Source organism: Syngnathus typhle, linkage group LG13 (assembly GCF_033458585.1).
Source record: "Syngnathus typhle isolate RoL2023-S1 ecotype Sweden linkage group LG13, RoL_Styp_1.0, whole genome shotgun sequence".
NCBI lineage: Eukaryota > Metazoa > Chordata > Actinopteri > Syngnathiformes > Syngnathidae > Syngnathus > Syngnathus typhle.
Genome location: NC_083750.1, coordinates 6,101,320 through 6,124,742, shown reverse-complemented (window position 1 = coordinate 6,124,742; position 23,423 = coordinate 6,101,320). Strand labels below are relative to the sequence as shown.

The 23,423-nt window shown below is 39.0% G+C and overlaps 1 protein-coding gene across 1 annotated transcript in view; it reads right to left on the bottom strand.

The window, feature by feature from the left end:
- Nucleotides 1–2,096: 2,096 nt before the first annotated feature.
- The window catches only part of ctnnd2b (catenin (cadherin-associated protein), delta 2b), a 54,050-nt gene continuing 32,723 nt past the window's right edge, over nt 2,097–23,423 (bottom strand). The window contains exons 12-23 of the mRNA XM_061296208.1: nt 21,281–21,494; nt 16,586–16,772; nt 14,582–14,699; nt 13,771–13,953; nt 10,851–11,024; nt 10,245–10,395; nt 9,287–9,539; nt 8,683–8,767; nt 8,441–8,567; nt 7,277–7,405; nt 6,398–6,474; nt 2,097–5,140 (exon numbers count right to left, since the gene is read on the bottom strand). Of these exons, the coding sequence (XP_061152192.1) occupies nt 4,877–5,140; nt 6,398–6,474; nt 7,277–7,405; nt 8,441–8,567; nt 8,683–8,767; nt 9,287–9,539; nt 10,245–10,395; nt 10,851–11,024; nt 13,771–13,953; nt 14,582–14,699; nt 16,586–16,772; nt 21,281–21,494 (1,962 nt within the window). The 3' untranslated portion in view covers nt 2,097–4,876. The remainder of the gene's footprint in view (nt 5,141–6,397; nt 6,475–7,276; nt 7,406–8,440; nt 8,568–8,682; nt 8,768–9,286; nt 9,540–10,244; nt 10,396–10,850; nt 11,025–13,770; nt 13,954–14,581; nt 14,700–16,585; nt 16,773–21,280; nt 21,495–23,423) is intronic.

The window sequence follows — 23,423 nt, the reverse complement described above, 5'->3', positions numbered from 1 at the left end:
ACATACGATATATCAACAGTTCATGGAAAAACTGGTCAGCATGACATCATTTGAAGATGAGGATGCTTTAACAGATCACATTGAGAGTCTTTACAGTATTGAAGACCAGCTGTCTCAGAGAGAAGGTGAAGCTTATGAGCAGACTAACCAGCAGAGGAAAACACAAATTGCTTTGCAAAAACAGTACGAGATGGAAAGACAGGAGCTGGATATGGAGCTTACCCAGCTAATGCCAGAATTGTTCGAATCCAAAATCAAGGTGGAATTTTGGTTCAAAGAGTGGAAACGCATTGAGGAAACTGCATCCAAGAAACTGAACCTGCTGGCACAGATAAAAATGTCCATACTCAGCCTCTATGAGATGATCGGTGGAAAGTTAGGCGATAAGCAGGGTGTGGCTTTGAATGAGACGGAGAAACAGTTGGAAAGTATCCACTCTTTTATGTTAGACCATTTTGAGATTTTGAAAGAGTATGAAGCAAATGCAACCGGTTCAGAGTGTCCCCAGCCCAAATCCCGATGATCGATGGGATAAGCTCCAGCACGGCCGCAACCCCCGTGGGGACAGGCGGTATAAAAAAATGGATGGATGGATGGATGGATGGATGGATGGATGGATGGATGGATGGAAGGATGGATGGATGGATGGATGGATGGATGGATGGATGGGTGGATGGATGGATGGATGAAGCAAAAACAAAAGCAGAAACCTAAAGTTAAGTCCAACATTCTTTCACCAGTCCCATCCACCCTCTCACACAACAAGGAAGACTTGCTGGCATGGAAGATCATCAGTACACACATGACTGTAGAAAGATTTCTAAAATTGTATCAAATTAATTTGAATAATGTGGTGCCTATTGTGTGATAACGTAAATGAAGTTTTGTTCTGTTTTTACTTGAGAATCACATATGTAGCTCTGGTAGGACAGGATACTTCTTTCCACTCCTTGTCACACTTGCACCTCTGCTCCTATATTGTATTTTGTTTGGATCTATTTTCAAACAAAGTCATAATTGACATGACTTTCACTTTGATTTATTCTTTACATGTTGAAACAAATTCATTCAAACCTGCACCTTCATCGGTTCCCATATTAAAATATGTATCACTGAACATCGAAGGGTGGTATCAAGGTTTTGTACACAGCCAGCCTCAATGTTGATTTTTGATCAGGATTTGTTTAAGGTTGCAAACGCGCAAAAAGACGTTAGCCAGACATTCGCCAACTGCTTTAACAGTCTTGAACATTTTTTCCGTTATTATTTGCAACCGTTTGCAACCTTTTAGGAGTCCTGATGAAATACTGACACAAAATGCCAATACACAACACAACAGATTAAAAAGCTTTCAGTCACTTATGATTTGCTTCGTTTACATTGATTATGGAAATGATCCTTGACTGGCAATTATAAAGTGACATCCATCTGTTTTCTAAATGCATATCTTATTCTCATACGGTCATTGATGAGATGAGCTGCAGGCTGGTTATACCCGGGACCAGCTGCCAGCCAACAGCAAGGCAAATACAATGCATATAAAAAGTCTACACACCCCTGTTCATGCCAGGTTTTTGTGCTGGACTGGGCATGAAAATAGAATCCTCAGACTCATTAGTTGATTTTGTTGTCATTCAAGATGTCTTTACCAGTGATGTCACTGGAAGGAACATTGTTGTAATGTACCAGCGGGATCAATTATCTGAAGTGCCACGTCTGACAGTTATATATGAATATGGGGAAATATCAGTTTGCCATTATTAATATTGTTGTATAAAGACAAGAGGATTTAATGAGTAGAATACTCACATGTATGTGCAGTCTGAAGAGCAAAACATGCCATCTGTGCAACTCACAAGGTTGCTATGAAGCTTTCCAGGTCTTCACCATAATGCAAGAATTGGATTTCAGTAGGCAACCACCATTTGCTCTATTCTTAGGTTGAATTGTGATGACCAATCAGAAAATTAAAAATGGGTCTTCAGCCAGTGTTTTTTTCAGCATCTTTACCCATTGTAGTAGTTTTTGGGTCCTGAATTTGTCATACTGAAATGAGACAATGAAATCAGATCTGGCAACAAACAAACAACTCACAGTTTCCTCTTCAATGGACCATTTATATTTTGGAGCGGTTGCAATCAGTTTGAGGCATATAAAGATTCACATTTCTCTTTTTAAAACATGTTTGGTTTGAAACCACAAATGTCATATCTCTATAAAGTCCTTACTGTTGGTTTGACTGCCACGGGATCACAATGACATATACAACATTGTCAATAATCTGGCAACAACTACGGTGTTTTTTTCCCCCAGGAATCTAAGCCTTCCAAAAAACAGAGCTTTGTCAAGTTGTACAACCTCATTAAAATAAAAAATAATAATTAAAAAAAAAATCACAATTTAGTTTCAGTTTAATTTGTGACAGTGTAGGTTATTGCCACCAATTAAATAGATTGTGTTTGGAGGCGGGAGCAAATTCATATTTGTCCCAATTTGCTTTGCTTTGTGGCAGCTCACATCTGACAATACAGTTTCAAGAACTTTGGAATCATCGATGTTTTGAGTGGCAACAAGGATCCGCAAGCCTCGATCTAATCTACTCCACGTAGCAACATTACAGCACAAATAGACAATTCAGTGTGTTGACCAGGAAAGTAAAAAGTGAACATCCTACAGGAAGTCTTTTGCCATAATGTTGCTGCTGTGACATCCACATCTGCACATTAAAAAGTTGATATTTATATAATATATATTCATACTCTATTAACAGTACTCTATTAATAGTCTACCATGAATTTGCAACCCATTTGTCATAAAACTTTTGTTGTACTTCAAACATTGATTTTATAACACAGAAATTGATTTTATAACAGAAATTGTTAGAAATGTTTGAATAGTTGTCTTTTCAGTGTTTTAATTGTCTCCTTTTTTATTTTTTGTTTTGTTTTTTGGAATTCTCTCTGGTCCCACTGCAGTTACTCAACTTCCATGTCAATAGTCCACAATTTAGAAAAAAAAAAAAGACAGAAAAACAAAGCATTTACAAACTGGCAAAGTTAAAACCACAAGCATGTCCCAACTAAACCATTAAATGTGTTCCCTGCCCGCCGGAGTTGGGGCTGGGGTTGCAGAAACCGAGTTTGGCACTATTATGTACACACTGAGCACTAAAATGAAGCGCTCACTTGTTCTTAAAAAAAAGAAGAATGTATAAATATACAAACAGTAGGTTTCTGGAGGTTTATGCGAGTTTTTGATTTTGATTGATGCGTGCCCATCTTGGTTGTTTTGATAGTTTGACATTCATTCTCACGGAAGCAATAGTATATTTAAATTTTATTTCTAAAGTTCGAGCTACGTATCTGTCTATTGGTGGTCACAGGTTTATCAAAGTATTTTTCACTCTATGATTGACTATGGATGGCATTCGTGTTGAATTTTTATAAGATACTCTATAAGAACTCTATGGCTAAATTAAAACTATACCTTGATGTGTGATCTTTAAAAGACAAAATGAGGTGGTAGCAGCTAAAATCAGAATAGCGCCCTCGAGTTTATAGGATGTTGCACTTTGTAGGTCCATAATTATTCATACCCTGGCCATATTTTGAGTGAAAGACAATATACTGTTGAATTTGCTCACAAAATGACACAAAAATTGACGAAATTGAGTAACTATGAAAAATAAAAAAAACCTGAATAATCTTTTTCACTGTTACAAATAATCCTCTTATTTCAAGAGAAATGGAACAAGAGTACAAACTAATATCGCTTAGCTAACATCTTGGAGTATTTTTATTTGAACTCCGAATCTGGCCGGGCTTTCATGGAAGGGTTAACTATATGTTACCTAAAGAACAAACCATAGTATGAATTTATTCACGTAGAATAGATCCTACTATACTGTATATATAAGGCAGTCAATGGAGTGCTGTGACCCATTCTTATTTCTGCTTTAACAGGCATTTTTACTGTGTGTTGTAGCACATATAGTGTGTGTGTGTGTGTGTGTGTGTGTGTGTAAAGGGTCTAGTGACAGTATAGTGAAGAAATGAGCTGGGTGCAGCCCTGACACAGGTAATACTGCAATGTACAAATACACAATGCATCGCCAGTAAATGTACAGTGTACATCAAATACTATACAACCAAGAATTTATAAAGTAGAATCACAAACAAAATAAAATAAAAAAAACATACTGTTACAAATGACAACGTCCAAAAGCAATCTTTGCCTGGAGGAGGATACATCACGCTGAAGCCACAGAGAGAAACAAAGTTTGTGTATCAGATGTTCTACTTGTTCTACAGCTCTGCTTCTTGTGCTTCGCATTACTAAAAGCCAAGTTACTATATCACATATATACAAACGTTTTTCTCAGCTACTCGTGCCAACTTCCACGTGCTTTCAGAAATCTTTCCTTCGTTTCCATTTTTCCTCTTTGCCTTAATATAATTTTTTTTTTGGTCACTTATTTTACTCGTGACTCAATATTCAAGTCTTACGTTCTTTACCAAGGGGCCTCCGAGCGCAGCACGTCATTATCTTTCCATCTGCCGGGCTTTCTAACAGTTTGGTCACAAACTAAACACAGAAAGAAAATGTCTGTCAGTTTTGGTGGTGGTGTGCATGCACATGCAAGTCCTCTTCCGCCACCCTCCGGTTCTTCTTTGCCTCCCCTCGATCCTTCTCCTCTTAAAGTCACTAGAAGGAGTTCAGTGTCCGTTCAGTTTGCATCCTATCTTGGTCCCCATCTTGCACTTAGATGTCCTGCTACTGATGATGCTACTAAAGAACAGAGAGGTGGGTGTCTTTCCTACTTTATATTATAGACTATTGGTCCTGCTCATGTGCTCCTCCCTCACCGCCCTCGGCCTCAGACCCAGGAGTCCGGAGAGGCCGGATAGTGGCTCGTCTCATAGTTGAGCTCGCTGTAGGGCCGAGAGGCTGAGTAGAAATCGACATAGTTTCCGGTGGACTTCAGGCCCTGCAAGTGCATGTTGAGCTCGCCTTGAGGGGGGCGCCCCCCTGCATGAACCTGGTTCTCATAGAAGGCCTGGTCCTCATAATTGCCGCTGTCATTTGGGGGAGGATTTTGGAAAGGCGGGTAGGGCTCTGAAGGCAATCCTTGAGATGAGACCTGTAGATGAATTAAATTAGGAATTGCTTAACTGGAACGTCGACACAAGACACAGCAGTCTCATGCACAGTAGGAAGGAGAAGTAACACTAATTGCTGCTCAGGGAAGCAATCACGACATCGCCGTCACGATTTAAAAAATAGGAACAAAAACTGGTAGCACAGTCATTCAGTGACTATCATACTCCGGACTATGAATATCTGCTCCATTATTTCTTGGTGGAGTTTTGCTTTTTAGCCACAGAGTTGAATATTTTTATATAACACAATATGGTGCCGGACTTTCAGGATACGGCAGCTTTAAAAGTGACAGGATATATTTTTACTGATGAGCTTCATGCTGGCATTAGATTTACAGATAATCTTATCACATCTGATGAATTTGAATGAAGTTACCAAGTATGGCACAGTCCGGGATAAGATAGCATCAATGACTTTTCTGGAAGGATACAGTGACACTTGCCGTGTATGGCATCGTTAGGAAAAAAACAAAACGTTAACTGGTATTTAAAGGTAATTACTGGATTTTAAAAATGGTTGTAACTATCTCATTTTATAAAGTGGAGAGCTGTGGCTGATAAAGTTAACATATACACATATTTGATTTGTGGCTAAATTTAGCGGTTGCAGTTAGGTGCATTTCGTAGTCCCGTAATTATGCTAATTTCACAAGCGAGTCAACGCATTTGAAAAAGGGATGCTTGCGCCATTGTGGATGTGTACACAGCCGAGGAAGAACTCAATCAATGCGGCTGGTCTCATTCCCTCTAAATGTCTAAATTTTGTATGGTATAAAAAATGATGCAGTGATTCGGGGCACTGTCAGAGAAAACCTCAGCCCGTACTCTCATTAAACACAGAATTAGCTGATGATAACCACTGGCAACTAAAATATGGTCTCAGAGCTCATGTATGTAGCTATCCACCCCCCCCAATATTAATGACACTACTACTGAGATGACTAATTATGATAACATAATTATTGTATTTCCACAATAATTCGGTAAAATGCACCTGACATCCACACACACGTCTGCAAAGCTCATAATCTTTCCAACTGTGCCATAATCATTCATTCATCTTGAACAGGAGCCGGAATTGAACCCCGATCCTCTAAATTGTGAGGCGAAGGTATATATGCCCGCGCCATGTGAACCCAGCAGGTGTATACTTTAGACTGGCGAAATTCCGCAAAGTGTATCTTCAAGTGCATAACCTCGCTACGCTGGAATGCCGTGGCCAATAAAGGGATTTGCACCTGATTATACTTCAGGTCATCAGTCGGTGACACATATGCTCCTCTGTGAAGAGTTGAAGAACCAGTGGAGAGTGGACCTGTGGAGGCAAAGATTCATTATTTCTAAGTGATTAGTCACTATGACATTACTGCACTGTTTTTGCAGGCTGTCCGAACTTGTCTCTTTATCTTATTTTTATTCTTGGCAAAACAACACCATAATAACTGTATTTTCCGGACTATAAGGCGCACATAAAACCTAAAATGTTCTCAAAAGCCGACAGTGCCCCTTATATATGGATCAAATTCCTAAATTAAAACTGGCCCAAAGCATTGTGTCATGAAATCAATCATAAGACTATGAATCAAAAAGACTATGGATCATTATTTTGTGATTATAAAGTAATTTGTTGCGTCTGAAGTTGAAATAAAAAGGATAAAATGGAGAATGATTTGACTTGGATTAAAAATCTGACATGATGCATAATGGTGCGCCTTATAGTCCGGTGCGCCTTATATAAGGACAACGTTTTAAAATGGGCCATTCATTGAAGGTGCGCCTTATAGTCCGGTGCGCCTTATAGTCCGGAAAATACGGTACACTTTAACCTATATACAGCCAAAGCACTTGGTGTATTTAGGTACTGGTTGACATTTGATCATTGGACATGTGCTGTGACAACTTTAAAGACAACAATAACACTGCCTACTGTGTTGATTCAAGCGCTCGTGCACACATGAGCGACATGGAGGAGCCCAAAGCGAGATTTACATGAAGGAGCCCAAACCGGGATTTTTTCTCCCCCCCAGGGACCTGAATGCCAGATGGCAAACTTGAACACAGTCAACACTGCAATTGACACGGAAAGAAAAAAATAAAAAGAATATAATTTTGCATACCCATAGTAGCATCCTTTCGGGACACGTGTTCACCCTTGTTCCCGCGGTAGGTCGCGTTGCCACTCAGCTCATAGTCGTTCTTCCTCTCCTTCAACGCCACCATATCCCTCGGAGACGCTGGCGCACTTGCTGTGACACAAAAAATATCTACCATTACACCAATGATTGTATTTTTTTATAGTAATCAAGATTCGTAACAGCAGAAACACTAAATTACCTTTAAAGGAATCACACTTGCCGTCAGTATTATTTCCTCACCCAATCACTCAAAGATAAGCCAATAAGCCTTTTATGTTTTGATATTCTGTTGGTTTGTTCCACACTGTGAGTTTTGGTAAAGCTTAAGTCCTTTATACCCTAGTATATTTTTTTCTCTTAAAATATATACTCCCTTCTATATTACTAGAATTTCTGAGCCTTTATTTCTCTCCTACTCCAACAATCCATCCATCTTTTTGAAGACTTTCATTCTGACATTTGTCATGAGCAATTAGAGGGCTCCCATATTGAGACACACAACCATTCACACTCGCACTCACACCCGCATACAACTGAATGTCTGTGGCTTGTGGGAGGAGGCCGGAGCATGAGGAGAGAGAACCCGCAGAGACGACAGGAGAACATGCCAAATTTGCTAAGTGAAGGAAGGAGGTGATGACAAGGTTCTCACCATGAAGCAGACACCACCCGAGTTAATGCTTTCGATTCCCTTCTGGGAAGTTTGAATTGAGTCAGTTTCCAAGGGCCTTCACTGAAAACTTAGAAATGGATGTTAAATCAAATTGATTTTTTATTTTTTATTGTTTATTTATTGGAAAGTTTTTGTCATTTAGCAAAATTTGGAAATTTATGGTATTAACATATGGCATTGACAATTATCGTCTTATACATTTCTCATAAATTAGTTGTTTTTCAACAATAATTGGTTATTATTGCATATTTTCAATTTGGACACTTGCTCTCCAATTATGCATCTTTGCTAATGAAAAGTGAAATGGTAAAAATTAGGCTGAAATTAAAACAGTCACTGAAATTTTTCAAATCTAATCCTAGAATAAATTGCTTAGGTGCATCATTTAAAAAAAAAAAAAAGTTTTTTAATCACCCTCACCCTGAATATGGACCAAGGTCGTTAAGAAGATCAAAAAAACGATGCACACTCACCCGATCGATTGTTTGGTGAGGTCCGTACAGGAGAGATGGATGGCGTACGAGAAGAAGAATAAGGCCGCTGCCTATCCCTTTCTATTGTGGACGATGAGCCAATAAAGTGATATTGGGAATAGCCATCCTAGAGAGAAGCATGAGAAAAGGAAAACATAAAAACAATAATCAGTCAATGACTACATTTTGAGTTGTTTTTATTCCACTTGAGGGAAATCAGCAAATTGCACTGCTGTACGTACCTTTTTGTAAAGGCTGCGCAGGTCTCGGTATTGCCACATGCTGTTTAGCACTTGAGATGCTGCTTTCACAACTTTGGGACTATGTCTGGGAATTCAGCAGGGAGGAGGGGAAAAAAAAAAAAAGGAATAAAGCCAATCTGCCTTCTAGGAAAGGCTCATGAATCGAAATTAATATCTACAGCAATCTTAATAGGCCTTGGGAAATTTTGACCAATAAGTAGTTTTTGTAGATACTATTATTTTGGATGATCTGATTGGCTACTGCAAAACAGACTATCTCATTTTAAAAATTAATGATGCTAGTGCTATTACGCGCTAATCAGTCGTGACTCAAATTGAGTTGAGAATTGGATGTTGAAAACAATCGCCAAATCTGAAATTTTGGATATGAATCAAAACGGGTCACAGGAACCCAGACATTAAAGTCTACCAGGTAATTATTTGTCATTACTTTTTTTGTTCATTATTTAGATTATGCAAAAATACATATTCATGAATACAATGTATGATATGAATTAAGTAGCTGTTGTCTCTTTTCTCCCTGCCATTTAAATAATCATAGGAATAAAAAACATCTGTATCTTGTAAATAACATTCCGCTTACTTGTCTCCTTTGCTTCGGGCGACACCAATGAGCTTCTCTATGCCCCCGGCATCCCTCAGGGCCTTGGTGTTCTCCATATTTTTGGTGATAACCTCATGCAGAGCGCAGCAGATAGCGGTGACGGTGTCGTCCGACATGGTCTTTCCCACCAGAGCGCAACTGTTGCCACTTCCTCCACCACTACTACTAGTATTGTTGTTGGTGGTACTGCCACCAGGTAATCGGTGCACCAGGTCCCTCATGGCATATTTACCTATTGTCACAGTTGGGGGGGGGGGGGGGGGCACCATTATAAGTGATGGAGAGTAAATGTTTGTCATTCCTGAAATAGTAGTTATTTCTGATGTTGAAACACTTGTAATGAATACCAATGAGCTCTTCAACAAATAGAGAAAAAGATACACACAAACACACAGATCGAGATTAAATACATTGTCGATGGGTCTTTTTGATTTCATGGTGCCTACGCGTACCTAAGAGATGAAAAATGCATGGATGAATGATTCTGACAGCATTTCTTGAGAGCTTACTTCCACCACCAACTATTGTTGAACATAAAGAGACGTGGTGGATGGATCAATGCAAATATGGGTAATACTAATATTAAATTGGTATCAATATCAGAGAGATACTAGCGCGAGATCAATATCTGAGTTTCCTTTCGCACCTGTTTTTTCATGGCTCCTTCTTTAACTAAAATCTTGGAGATAGTTTAATTGTTTAACTTTTGTTTTCCCAGAAAGAGAAAAATGGGGAGAATCTTTTTGTACCAGAATCTTTCAAAACAGATGGACTTGTAAATAATAAAAAAAATGTCTACATCTTTTATAATACTTGTTGGGAACTGATTATTTAAAATAAAGGATTTGTTTTCCGCTTATCACGCTGTGCACTTCATTAAGAAAAAAAATCCAGACATCAAATCAAATTTTCAAATAATTTTTGCCAGTTAACTTACCAATAAGCTCCTTGTTTCTGATGTCGAGAGCCATGTTCCTCAAGGCAGTGGCGATGGCACAGACAACTCGGTCATTGTCTATCCTCAGTAACTCCACAAGGATAGGAAGGCCCTTCTCTTTACGCACTGCAGCCCGGATATAAACTGACCACTGGACACGGACATAAAAAGAAGAACATTGTCAAAGGTGCACACAGGGATGTATTCTATTTATTTAATTTTATAACATACCACAGTCTATCAAAACTCCCTAAGGTTTCAATTCTTGTTTATTTGGCATTTATAATACTCATAGTGAGGATGATGGTCTCATCTGTCTACTTGCCGCACTTTTGAAGACACTCTTGACAGAGTAGACATGGTTCAAAAGAGGAGAAAAGATATAAAATCCTCCCTTTTAAAATGAATTCAGAAATAGTTGAATTCATCTTCCTTGATTTCACAACACATCCACCAAATTGTATTTGTTAACATGATGAGAATATCAGTTTCTCTCCTTTTGCCATTTACTGTATCGGGAGTATTTATAGGTGCTATTCTCCCCAGCGGATGTGATCTTTGTAACTCTCTATGGATTTCAATACCCACATTATATTGAGGTTATACCTTCCAGCTCCCAGCAGCAAGGTTTTGCAGAGCACCAGCTGCTCCCTCCAGGGTGTCGGGGTTGGAGCATTCAGACAGCAGGGTAAGGTAGGGCTTGACAATACTGGGATGCCATAACATCTGAATGCCTTTTGGGGAGTCCGCCAAATCTGGAAATGGACCTACACCGTCCCACTGTGAAAAACCACAGCGAGCAAGACATTGAACTATTGCCCTCGTGTTTTGGTTTGCAAATAATTAATGGTACTTCTGTGGTCACAATTGGTCGATTCTGCATCTGGTCTGTTTAATCCAATTATTGGTTTTGAGAAAAGACCGGATTGAATCATAGCTCCGTGATAGAAACCTTTATTTTTTTGAACTTTTGGTTTACCTACAAGAGTGAAATGTACGGTAGCTCAATAGATCTTGGTGTCCATTTCTGATGTAAACATTTCAAATGCATTTCTAGCAAAAGAACATTTGTGAGAGGACTGTATGGTAGCCATCATACTACAGAATGCTTGTTCTTCAAGAACGAGTTCCACAGTACACATTATCACCCGTCAACAATTTGATATGTGTTCCTACTGCGCCAGATGAAAGTGACTGATTCCCTGATCCAGGCAGTGATTGCAATTTTAGAATTTCTGGGTAAAGGATTTTGACAGCATTGCATTTCCTTGGCACTGTGGTATACAATATTTCTTCCTTCCTCCATTAGTTTCAGGATAATTTCCATATACGTTTTGGCACAAAGTTTGACAGATTGATGTTCGTCCTGACTGCTTACAACCCTCCATTTTCATAATACTTGGGCAAAGCACTGAGCCAGGCTGGCCTGCCTGTTATAATACAAAGTAAATACAGTAATGCATGATATATATAAAATTGCAAGGATCATGCAAACCATTTCGAATTGTCTCAATCTATGGATAAATATGATGTGATGTTTAAATCACAACAAGAGACAGATGCAATCTGTTTAAACGACCTTAACACCACACAAATCATGTAAACATCCCCGAAGATGTGAAACTGCGCACTAATGATGTGCCACTCTGTATCAGAGTCCAGTCAATGTGATTTAATTGAAGGTGTTCGTTAAAGCAGTCGTGCACTGTAAACAACCTGCACCAGTTTTAATGTTTGTTTTTTATAAACAAAATGTTAACTTAAATAAAACTGGAGAGGGTCACAAAAGTGTCTCTAAAATAAAACTTTAACCAGGAATGGAGGTCATTGAGGTGCACACCTCGTAGGAAGCCACTGCTGTCCGAAAAAAAATGGAAATGGCCTGACCTCAAAAGAGTGACTCAAGTCAGACATCTCAAGAATATTGATGAATTGAAACAGTTTTGTTGAGAAACAGAAATTCCACCGGACTATTCTTGCTGCTCTGCAACAACAGGAGAAGTCGGGTTGAGCTGATTGTTGTCAAAGAACCAACCAGCTATTTCAAGTACCGTATTTTCCGCACTATAAGGCGCACCTTCAATGAATGGCCCATTTTAAAACTTTGTCCATATATAAGGCGCACCGGATTATAAGGCGCACCTTCAATGAATGCCCCATTTTAAAACTTTGTCCATATATAAGATATATACATTTGGCCCGCGGGACGGACTTTGGACACACACGGCTGCTGTAGTGGCTCAGTATTGGTCCATATATAAGGCGCAACTGATTATAAGGTGCACTGTCGGCTTTTGAGAAAATTGGAGGTTTTTAGGTGCGCCTTATAGTGCAGAAAATACAGTATTAAGATACCTGCCAAATATTGCCCAAAATTTCTGCAGTCCATCATTATTCTTCAAAATCCTGTGACTGTGAACAGGGCAAGTGATCTAGAAAAGTTATGGATGGTAATCTCCTGAACTTCCTCCCATGTAGTTAATCTAACCTACTTCTCTGCTGTCCTCTATCGTTTTTGCAATTACCCACTGTTAATAGGATAGGAAGATAGAGCTCCACTTGCTATTCCGTGATAATCGGCTACAGCTGCACTGGAGTGGTGACACTCAGATAGAAGATGTTGTGTAAGACTAAAAGCAATGAGTTTATACTTATCTTTTTAATTGTGAACACAGGATTACTACTTTACCCTTTGGTTACGAAAAAAGAAATACAGAGACTTTGACAAATGTTGCTTGCTCAGTACTACCATTTTCAAATCTTATTTAGCCTTTTCTTGAAATAAAAAGGGGCGGAAATTGAAACTAATTGGTGATTCACACACCGGATATGTTGGGTTCTCCATTGCCTCTCTTCTCAAAGTGTAAATGATGTCTGCTACTTAGACAGAATGTGTCACTGATTACTTATTCTAAGCATGACAAGAAGATGGAGCATCAAATAAAAGAGCCAAATGGTGATGATGGTGCACCAAAAAATTAGATAATAGATAAAAATGAACTAAAATGAACATTTTGATGAATAAACACAGGTAGCCACTAACGAAGATTAGCTGAGCAATAAAAGATAACGTGTTGTTTTGATGTGTCAAAGTCTCCTTTTTGGAGCTTCCCCTTGATAGATTTATTTAGTGAATGCAAAGCCAAGCTGTTGCCTTCTGGTTTCATCATCAGTGATGTGTTTCATTGTCTGCTCCTTTCAAAGATTCTGCCCAACGATAGAGATCCGTTTCAAATTTCCACACACTATACTAAAAAAACCTCAATGTATTATTTTTTTTTTTTTTGAAAAAAAAACTCCAAGTAATACACCATTTATTACAATTATTCAAATTATCCAAATGGTTTCCAGTAGTCTTCTTGAATTTAGCTAAATTAATAGACAAACCTTGTTGAGTGGTTAATTACTATCGGTCAATTACAGCAATGGACAGACAAGTCCAAAATCTGCACCACTGTTGTTATGACTCTAATGTTTATGATCCCGGGAGTCATGATATGCAATAATAACGAATGGAATTCCTGACCTGGTCATGTCCCTTCTTTTTCTTCTTCTTCTTGCCCCAGCATCCGGAACTCTCTGCATCCTTCCCCCCGGTGTCACACAAGAGACCATCAAGCTCCTCAGACCCCCCTTGTTGGTTATGAGATGTCTCTGCTGCCAGACGGTATGACAAGTTCCTCAGGATGCACACACAGTTCTCAACGGTCTGACGTCGACAAGTGGAGAACAGAAAAGATGAGAAAGGTCATTGACAGAACATACCCCAAATGAAATACAGATCATTTAAAAAAAAACACTTCCAACAATAATGAACTAATAAAAATCATCAGGCACCTGTTATTATTAAAAATACCTTCAATTACTAAGCGCAAATAAAGTATACAGCGTAATACAGTCCAGACTCCACATTTCCATTACATATAAAGCAGTATTATTTTTACCAGTTCTGCCTTGGGGGAGGTCTGCCTGTCCATTGTACGACATTCTAGTTCCACATCGAATCATATAATTGCTTGGAGAGCAAATATAATCAATCATAGAGACCTTGGCCCTGTCCTGTATATGTAAGGATTCAATACAAATACACACAGACAAAAACATCTAACGTGGCTATAACCAAGGTTATATGGCGTCAGTTTAAAACAAATGACTTCCCTTTCAATGCAGTCATGTTTGCCTTCGAAATGTGCTTCATGCACTTCTATCAGTCTTTGTTACAACGTGTTAACTGTTTGCATCGTCTGTGAATTTTTTTTTCCAAATTGTTTTTGTAATTTATCTATGATCGTTTGTTGTGTGTGTAAGTGTCTTTGTGTAGTGTGCGAATGTGTTACCTTGCTGTCAATCTCACTACTCCCCAATGCAGTCTGGATGACGTAGAGTAAAGCGTCTGTCAGACCCTCACACTCCCTCATCCTCCTGCGGGCCTCCTCGCCTGCAGAACTCACATTGCTGATGCACGCACACGCACACACACACACACATGGATTAATATATAACCCACACTCGCATTAATAACACTCCCAAGGTGTAAGTGTAACTTATGAATGTCACGCTATTAAAGAGAAATTAATCACATAAGAAATATGTGATGTGTTGGGTACTCGCGTGCATTGAAATATTCTTAACCTTCCTACACACTTAATACAGAATAACCTTAGTTTTTATGTTCGGGGGTTTGCCGTTGAGTGTTATGCTTTGTGAACTGATCTACTAAATATACGTCAACATGTTATAGAAGTAACAATGTTATAATGCATAGTAAAATAAATCATATTTTGAAGGATAGCAATTTAAAGGTGCATACAGTCCATGCTAGTACTAAACAAATTAGGCAGTAAGAACCACCAATATGGTGCACATGGTAACACCCAAGGACCAAATGAGTTCCTGACCAGATTTCCAATGAGCGCCAGCGCATAGTATTATGAAATTCTGAGCTGTTCCTTGCCTGTAGTTGGACTGTATTAAATTTCTGTTTCCATCGGCTGTGTTACGGATGAATAGTGATGAGGTAATGAATCCAATTGTGTCATATCACGATGTTGGAAAAAAACATCTAACTTTAAACTCGCCAGGGAAGGAGTCAAACCCACAACCTCCACTCTGTGAGGTGGACGTGCTAACTAGTCGACCACCTCCGTCATACCAATTAATCAACATTCGATTTGGTTACTAGGATAACAGGCTATGCATGTTTGGAAAAAGTGCATGAACATTTTGAATTCTGCTTGGAACCACAAAGGCTTTTATGGAATATGACATCATTTTTCTAAAGTAAGAAGCAGTGAGCCAAAGGGAGGCCAGGAAAAAATTGTTAACGGGCTGATTGAAATAGTCTGGCAGAATGGAGGCTCTAGACAGGAATAGATGGAAAGAGAATGAGAGAGTGGTTCACATAAAAGAGGGAAGACGAGGGGGAGCAGGTGGTCAGTGATATACCAAACCTGCCATGAAATATTCCATCTTTAATCAGAGTCCGGGCATTCCCTAACGAGGCATGAGAAAGATGAATTGAGAGTTCGAGTTTAGGCAGCTGATCCACGCTTAGACTTGCTTTGCACCACAACACCACCCGGGGCTCAAACCCAATACGCTGCAACTGAATCCTTCAAAAGACATCACTACCTGTAGCTTTTATGACAGGATGTAGAACTCTTGACACATTTGGGCATTCACATACTGAAGTTGGAAATAAGCTTAAATTAACAGAAAAAAAAAAATACCATTTTGTAGAGCAGGTGCTGTCACAACTTAAAAGCCATAAAGCTTGGGGAGACATAAGAATAATCCACTTTCTTTTCCCAGACCGTATACAATGACTTTACCTTTACCACATAGAATTGTGAAAACACATGAATTACATTCATTGGTCTTCTCATAAGGGATTTATAAACCTGTGATGTTCTAATTCCAAGTGGCGTCATACGAATGAGTAAATAAACACCAACACACTAAAGTCAAATAATGAGTCATCTTGAGAGCAGCTAAGTCTGTCACTTTTCCCAGACAAAACACAACCAGAATACCGTATTGGCTTGAATACAAGACGGTGTTTTTTGCATTGAAATAAGACTGAAAAAGTGGGGGTTGTCTTACATTCGGGGTCTAGATATTATAGCCACTATACTACTGTATCTAACTACTATCAGAACCCACAGTAGGTCCAAATCTTTTGACGGTTCCACAAACTTGTTGCTGTTGCACCATTACAGTTTGAAAGTGGCATAAGCATAGCTGAATTGAATTGGCACACACACAAACATTTAGCATCTTAATAAAATGTGGGACCTTTACAAAAACACAACAATGAGAGGTGGTTGTATGGAGTCACTGACCGGAGGCATCCGGTGGCATTGCGGAGGACCTGGGAGGAGTGGAGATGTAATTTGCGGTCTTCTTGCGTATGAGGGGAGGTGTCCCAGCCCGAGTGGGGGATGATCACAGCATTGGTCAGAACAGCCAGGGCATCCTGGATAATTGGCATCTTCAGGGCGTCACATGACGAGAGGTTCCACAAGACACCTACACAAGATGGATGAAAAGTCAGCACAGAAAACCAGAAGACCTCAATAACATCATGTCCTTCCGGGGCTTCTCCTTGGGTCAACGATTATTATTGTCATATCAGCTACACTGGTGATTCTAATAACTAGGCCGACATTTACTGAAGTAATTCTTGTTGACCTTCACTTGATAAAATATCAGTGTCTGTATCTAATGCGCCCATGTAATTGGATGTATGAATGTGTCCATCGCTACTCACATCTGCATTAATCCATCCTTCTCTCTAGCTTTAATTACAACCCTCAAAGATCAATGTTAAGAGAGCAGTGTGTGTGGCCGGAAGGAAGCTGTAAATGTCTCCGCAACATTAATTAGTTGGGCCAATGGCATCACCGTATCTCAAGAAGGCCAATTGGATGGCCGTGAGGGGATGCTGCTAAACATGTACAGTATCTCGGCCATTTGATTGCTTTTAAGGATCTCTACTCCTGGGGAGGCTAAATTATGTGTGCTATTCATATCATTCTAACTAAAGGCTGTAATTTATGTTTTAATTAAAAACAAAAATATTCTGAGAAAAAAAAAAAGAAATGTAATAGATGACCACCCAATGTAAAATTGATGCTATTTAGGATGAATTTTATTGCATACTAAAATATTATTTATGTCTCTGGCTGTTCAAATGGAAGATACAAAAAACTATAACTGACATATTTTGTTGATTGAAATGTCAAGTTAAAGTTACTGAAATGCATTCCTGAATAGACAAAAACAATTTTGTTTTTTAACCTTATGCGCTCAACAGACGCAAGAATATAAACAAGGTTTTCTGTATGGACAAGTGCGCTAATAAACGGAACATGGAAAAAAATTGCCCTTTGTTGATAATGTCAATACAATAAAGTGTATTCAAGCTACCTAGCTACAAATACTACAGCAACTAGCTAAGTGCACTTAAAAGAGGATGTCAAAAGCGAAATATGCATGTTGACATGGTTCCTGGAGAATGTTTGCAATTGGCAAGGTCTTTTAAAAAAAAAAAGGTTGCTACATATTTATATAAAAGTCATCAATCAGAAGATCCAAAAATTATTTTATTGGTCTTCAGAGGTAATCTAAAAAAATAAATTGACCAAAAATGTCAAATGACCAAAAACACTCTATTCTTTATTTAAAATGCGAAGCATCCGGAGGAGGATCATGGCCATGTAAATATGAGTAAAATCATCTGCTTGCCAGCCTCTTTTCCACTGTGCAATATGACATCATCCGCCTGAGGAGAAAGGCAGAGTGGGTCTTTATCTTTGATTGAACACATTTGCACCCACAAAACCTCGCACACACACAACACAGATGCACACGGATACACACGCATGAAGGAGGTTAATTGCCTCAGCCTTACATCATGAGTGGCAGCAGGAGGTTAGAAATGGGCTGTTGTATTGAGAGAGGGGAAATGAACATGTTGGTTGCTTTTCTTTGTCTCTGAAGCCATTCTGCAGTTCTCATTTGGGCTGTCATTCACTTCACTATCTCATCACTGCATCTCTTTATCTGCCGATTGATATTTGATTTTTCTTGGCACACTTTTTGTATCTCGGACAGTTGGTGCCGCCATTTATCATTTTGATGTGACGGGGAGTTTGCATAGAAATATATGCTAACACTATTGCCTAGCAAATACCTGGTTATTGAATAGCGGGGTGGAAAAATAAAAATTGGGGGGCGGGGTTGGGCGGTTTATTTGTCATCTTTCAGCCCCCTTCAGTCTCACCATGGCAACAGGAGCAGGAAACAATTCAGGTACTCAGTGCTTTCTAAATAGGTATCTTAATTCAAATAAAAAATAAATTCATCCATCTATTTTCTATGTCACTTATCTCATGCTTACCAAAATAAACTTACCATATTTTCCGCACTATAAGGCGCACCTAAAAACCTCCAATTTTCTCAAACGCCGACAGTACGCCTTATAATCAGGTGTGCCTTATATATGGACCAGTATTGAGCCACTACAGCATGCATGTCCAAAGTCCGTCCCGCGGGCCAAATGTATATATCTTATATATGGACAAAGTTTTTAAATGGGCCATTCATTGAAGGTGCGCCTTATAATCCGGTGAGCCTTATATATGGACAAAGTTTTAAAATAGGCCATTCATTGAAGGTGGCCTTATAATGCGGTGCGCCTTATAGTGCGGAAAATACGGTATGTCCATGGATAATTGACCATGGGATCACTGCACCTACAGTAGCATGAAATTCAGAGGGTATCGCAAGGTTTCAAAAATTCCTACAGTGTTTGATACTGTAAATGCAACACATTGCATAGCCTGTGTTGCTGCAGTGTCATGTTGAAATAATAAAATGAAAAAGGCCTTTCTTAAACCATTACACTAAGTTGGAAGCATATAAAACAACTCTCCAAAGGTTCTGGGTATGTTAAAGAATTCGGGGTTTATATTTTAAAGGCTAAAAAATGTTGTATAGCTTTATTTTTGTTGCATGTACACTCATCATCTGTTTGGTGCTGTTGACATTCTTACATTTTAGCTTGACATTTCTTTCATGTTGCTAGAATACCAAAGTAATTACTCACTGAGACTGGCTTGATAAAAATTTGATGAATTGATGGAGGTCTAAGAGTCAGAATAGCCTACTGTTATTTAATGTGGCACTGTGAAGAAAAGCCTTTTTTTTTTTTTTTTTTTACAAGGGACAAAAGCTGGATGGCTGTTTTAAATTATTCTTATTTGTTACAGATGGAATTACAAACATGTGCGTTGTCCAAATAAGGTTTCAGTAGCATCGTGTTTTAATCCCATTACCCTGTTAAGTATTCTCTAGGTAATTACTGAGACCCCACGGGATCCTAATGCTACGTCTTGAGTTCAATTTACCCACTGCGGGACTGGAAGAAATTGTCTTCTTTTCTACATTGTAGTGCGGGCTTTCCCAAGGACACCCACAAGCATTGTGCACCGAATCAACCGGGATTTTTAGCTGTTTACCTCCCAAAAATTTACATTTTGTTCTAACAAGGAACAGAATGAAAGAGGTGCAAGAGAGATTGGAAAACAAAGGTCATTTTCCACGCAAGATGCTTAGCCCCGCCCCTCGTTCTTTTTTGTGTACAGTATATGGTGTGAGTCAGGCAGCTTTCCTACACGCTGTGTTCCTGATTCAAAATGCCCATAAGAAGAAAAGATGATACTAAAGATAGGCACAGTTGAGACAAAGGATGGCAATGTACGGGAAAATGTAAAAGAAAAACCTCTAAACGAGGTGTGAGGTGTGTGGGGTCTTTGAGAGAGACTAAAGATACTGAAGATATTGTGTTTTGTAAAGATATGGTCAAAAATGAATATTCTAAGCATTCTGCACCACAACTCAAACTAATCATTTTCAGGTCATTCTTTGTTAAAGTCTGCGAAAAACAAGAGCATTAGCCAAACAAATTTATGGTAATTCTGCTGTCTGCCTAAATTGTTGATCCAGCCACAGACTGTTTTTTTCTTCCACCCAGGATATGAGTTTAAATATTATTAAATGTGAAAGTATTTGATTACTTACGGAAGTTAAACTGAAAAATCCATGCAGTTTTTATTTGTTATACCCTTATTTTTACCCGTAATGTTTCCACTTTAGTTGTTTTTTTTAGTTAAATTGTATTTTGCAAATGGCAGCGGTGTTTTGTCTTATTATTCTGCAAAAATGGGAAAAATGCAAGGTCGATTTTCTTTCATGTAAAATATTTTATATTCAGTCGTGTCTAAATGCATATAAGTGTGATCTTTCTGCTTATCTCATCACTCATGTGAAAGGATAAAGATTTCCTCCGAACAAGAAAGGTCATAATGAGACCAGAGGTTTCCTCACATCAATTTCACACCTGCTAGAACTTTGAGGAAACAACTAAACAAAAGGTGCTGTCATGTTGATATGTTATTTGTTGACACATTGGCAAATCCACAGTTTATTTGGAATTTGTATTTTCGGAATCCTCAGCTCCAAGACACATCTATTAACTGATTCAGACAGGGATTCAGTTTAGAAATTTAAAATGGATTATAGTTCTGACGAGTCATCTTGAGTTTGCCGAATGATCATTGAATGATTTGTCAAATGTCAAAATAAGTCATAACGTGCAAAAAGCAAGCACCATTATTGTACGAAATAATGCAAGTTGACTTTGAGACACCTAATGCCTGCAAGTAACTCACTCCTACAATGAACTCCAAAGAATTCTGGATGTGGATCAGTCAAATGTGACAAATTATTTATAGTGTTGATGACTGCCTATCAAGTTCCTTGAGCTAAACATCTTTTCATGATAATGAGCTTTGGGAATAGCAAGAACTAGAAACACGGCTGGTAATCATTTAATTATTTTGTCGTTTGGTTTCAGTCTAGACATGAGTGGGTTTAGAATGACAATTTGATGTGGAACACAATTGCTGAAGCAAAATGTGGGCCAACAGCAATGGAAACGAAATACTAAATATATATGCATGTGTATGTTTCACCTGTAAGGAGCTCTCGGATCTCTACGTCGGTGGTTTTCCGAAGAAGTCGGACCAGAGCCGGTATTCCTCCGCAGTTTTTTAGTGCAATCTTGTTGTCGTCATTGGCCTTCCCATAGACCAAGTTGCGAAGAGCTCCGCAGGCGCTGCGGTGCACGTCGGTCATACGGTGGTCCAGCAAGTCTACGAGAAGCTGGATGCCACCTTGTCGTCGAATCTTAAGAAAAGAAAGGTAGAAGAATCGTATAATATCCATCTCTTGGCACTTTCCCAAGTAACTTCCACTTAGTGTGAAGTAAAAAATGCATGGAAGTAGTTAGTGCAGTGCTTCTCAATTATTTTCTGTTACGCCCCCCCCCTAGCAAGAAGAAAACTATTCGCGCCCCCCCTGCCCACCGTGACTATCCTAACTTGTCTTGTAAGTCGTAAAATGTTGCACTGTCGCAAACGTGACAGAAGTAACAATGAGAGCGCCACTGCCCCCTGCTGTAGTAAACGCGCAATTACACTTTATTCTAGTACTGCCAAAAAAAAAGCCTGTTCCCCAGGGTCACACGCGCCCCCCCAGGAATAGCACCGCGCCCCCCAAGGGGGGCGCGCCCCACTATTTGAGAAGCACTGAGTTAGTGTAACTTTATTTTCTAATCCTTCTGTCTAGTGTACATTCAAATACATTTTCTCAGCAAAATTCTTGCAGCATTTGAGTGAGTTCACAAAATCAGGAGAATCATCTTGAATCAGCTTGCTGATTTTCTCTGAGCCTCACCACTGAATGACCGAACCAATCACAAAGCAACAACGTGTTTGGGGGCGGGATTAGCGATGTCCCGATCGAGAATTTTAGGCTTCCGATCCAATTTTCTCAGTTTGAATTAATGTACTTAATTGTCCCTCCTTTCCTGATTCCAGATTGGAGCGGTTCCTGTCAAGAAGAACACCGTTGAGTTTTTTATGTATTAATCTGGCTCTCGTCAGGTTACTGTGTTTCTGAATATTAAATGAGTGTTACGTTTTAAATATGTTAAACCACTTTCACACTTGAAAGGGTGTGATTTCCTCCCACTCATGTCCTACCAAGAGCATTGAGATCCCCTACCAGAATGAGGCAGTCCTCAGCAGCAACCCCTCCCTCCCCTCAGTGGTTCGGGGGATATAGAGAGAGAAGCGGATCTCTATTCCTCGGCTTTCTCACTGTATTTTTAATGCATGCTGACGGATGTGCTTTGAAGAATATTGCTTGTCCCAATTAGATCCCTTAGATTCATGGGCAGGGTTAATACCGTTGAGTAAAGTTGCATTAGAGAGACAGATGTTTTCAAAAGGGATCCTGAGTGACAAGAGGTCACAAGGTTAAACAGTAAGAGCAGCGTCATATTCAAAGTTGTGTTAAGACGGTGTAATGAGATATTAATGCCATCTAATATGGAGCTCAACGTTTGAAAAAGAGTCTCCCGGCGGTGTGCCTTGAATTTCAGTCTATGGAACTGACTTGTATATTTGTTTTCACTTCACTGTGACTCCAGGGATACATTATAAAATGTAATATATGATTACAGGGTTTAAGGACTAGTTATTCAATTAAAAAGAAATTACACTCTTTTGGAATGAAGTGATCTTTTTCTGCTCGATGAAAGATTACAATCAGTAATTTCCTGCTGCGAGCCACAGGTGAATAAAAATATGAATGAATTGATAAAAAAGATTTATCAGGTTTCGAGGATTATTGGAACTCAGTTTTGCAGATCGACTTTCATTATTTAGGTTGCTTTTTCAGATTTTTTCTTATTGGCAATGTTTAAAGCGTCATGATATTACATGTTTGCTTTCCCTATTTTCTCCTCAACATGCTTTGTTAAAACTAAAAAAAAAAAAACAGGTCTACATTCGAGGATTACAGTGCAAAAACTCAAGTTATCAGGGAAATCTTTTTGTTTTTTTTCCTTCGTTGGAAAAGCGGAATTGCTGACAAATCGGCTTTTGTAAAGGGCACGCTCCAGTGTGTGTGTGTGCGCGTGTGTGTGTATTTGGGTTCTGGTTTGACATGTTGAGATTAAGGGGACACCATTTTGACATACATTACAACCCAAAGGCACAAAGGTCTCATAAGGAGTAAAGCATGTCAGCTAGAGTCTAGTCCAAATCCTCA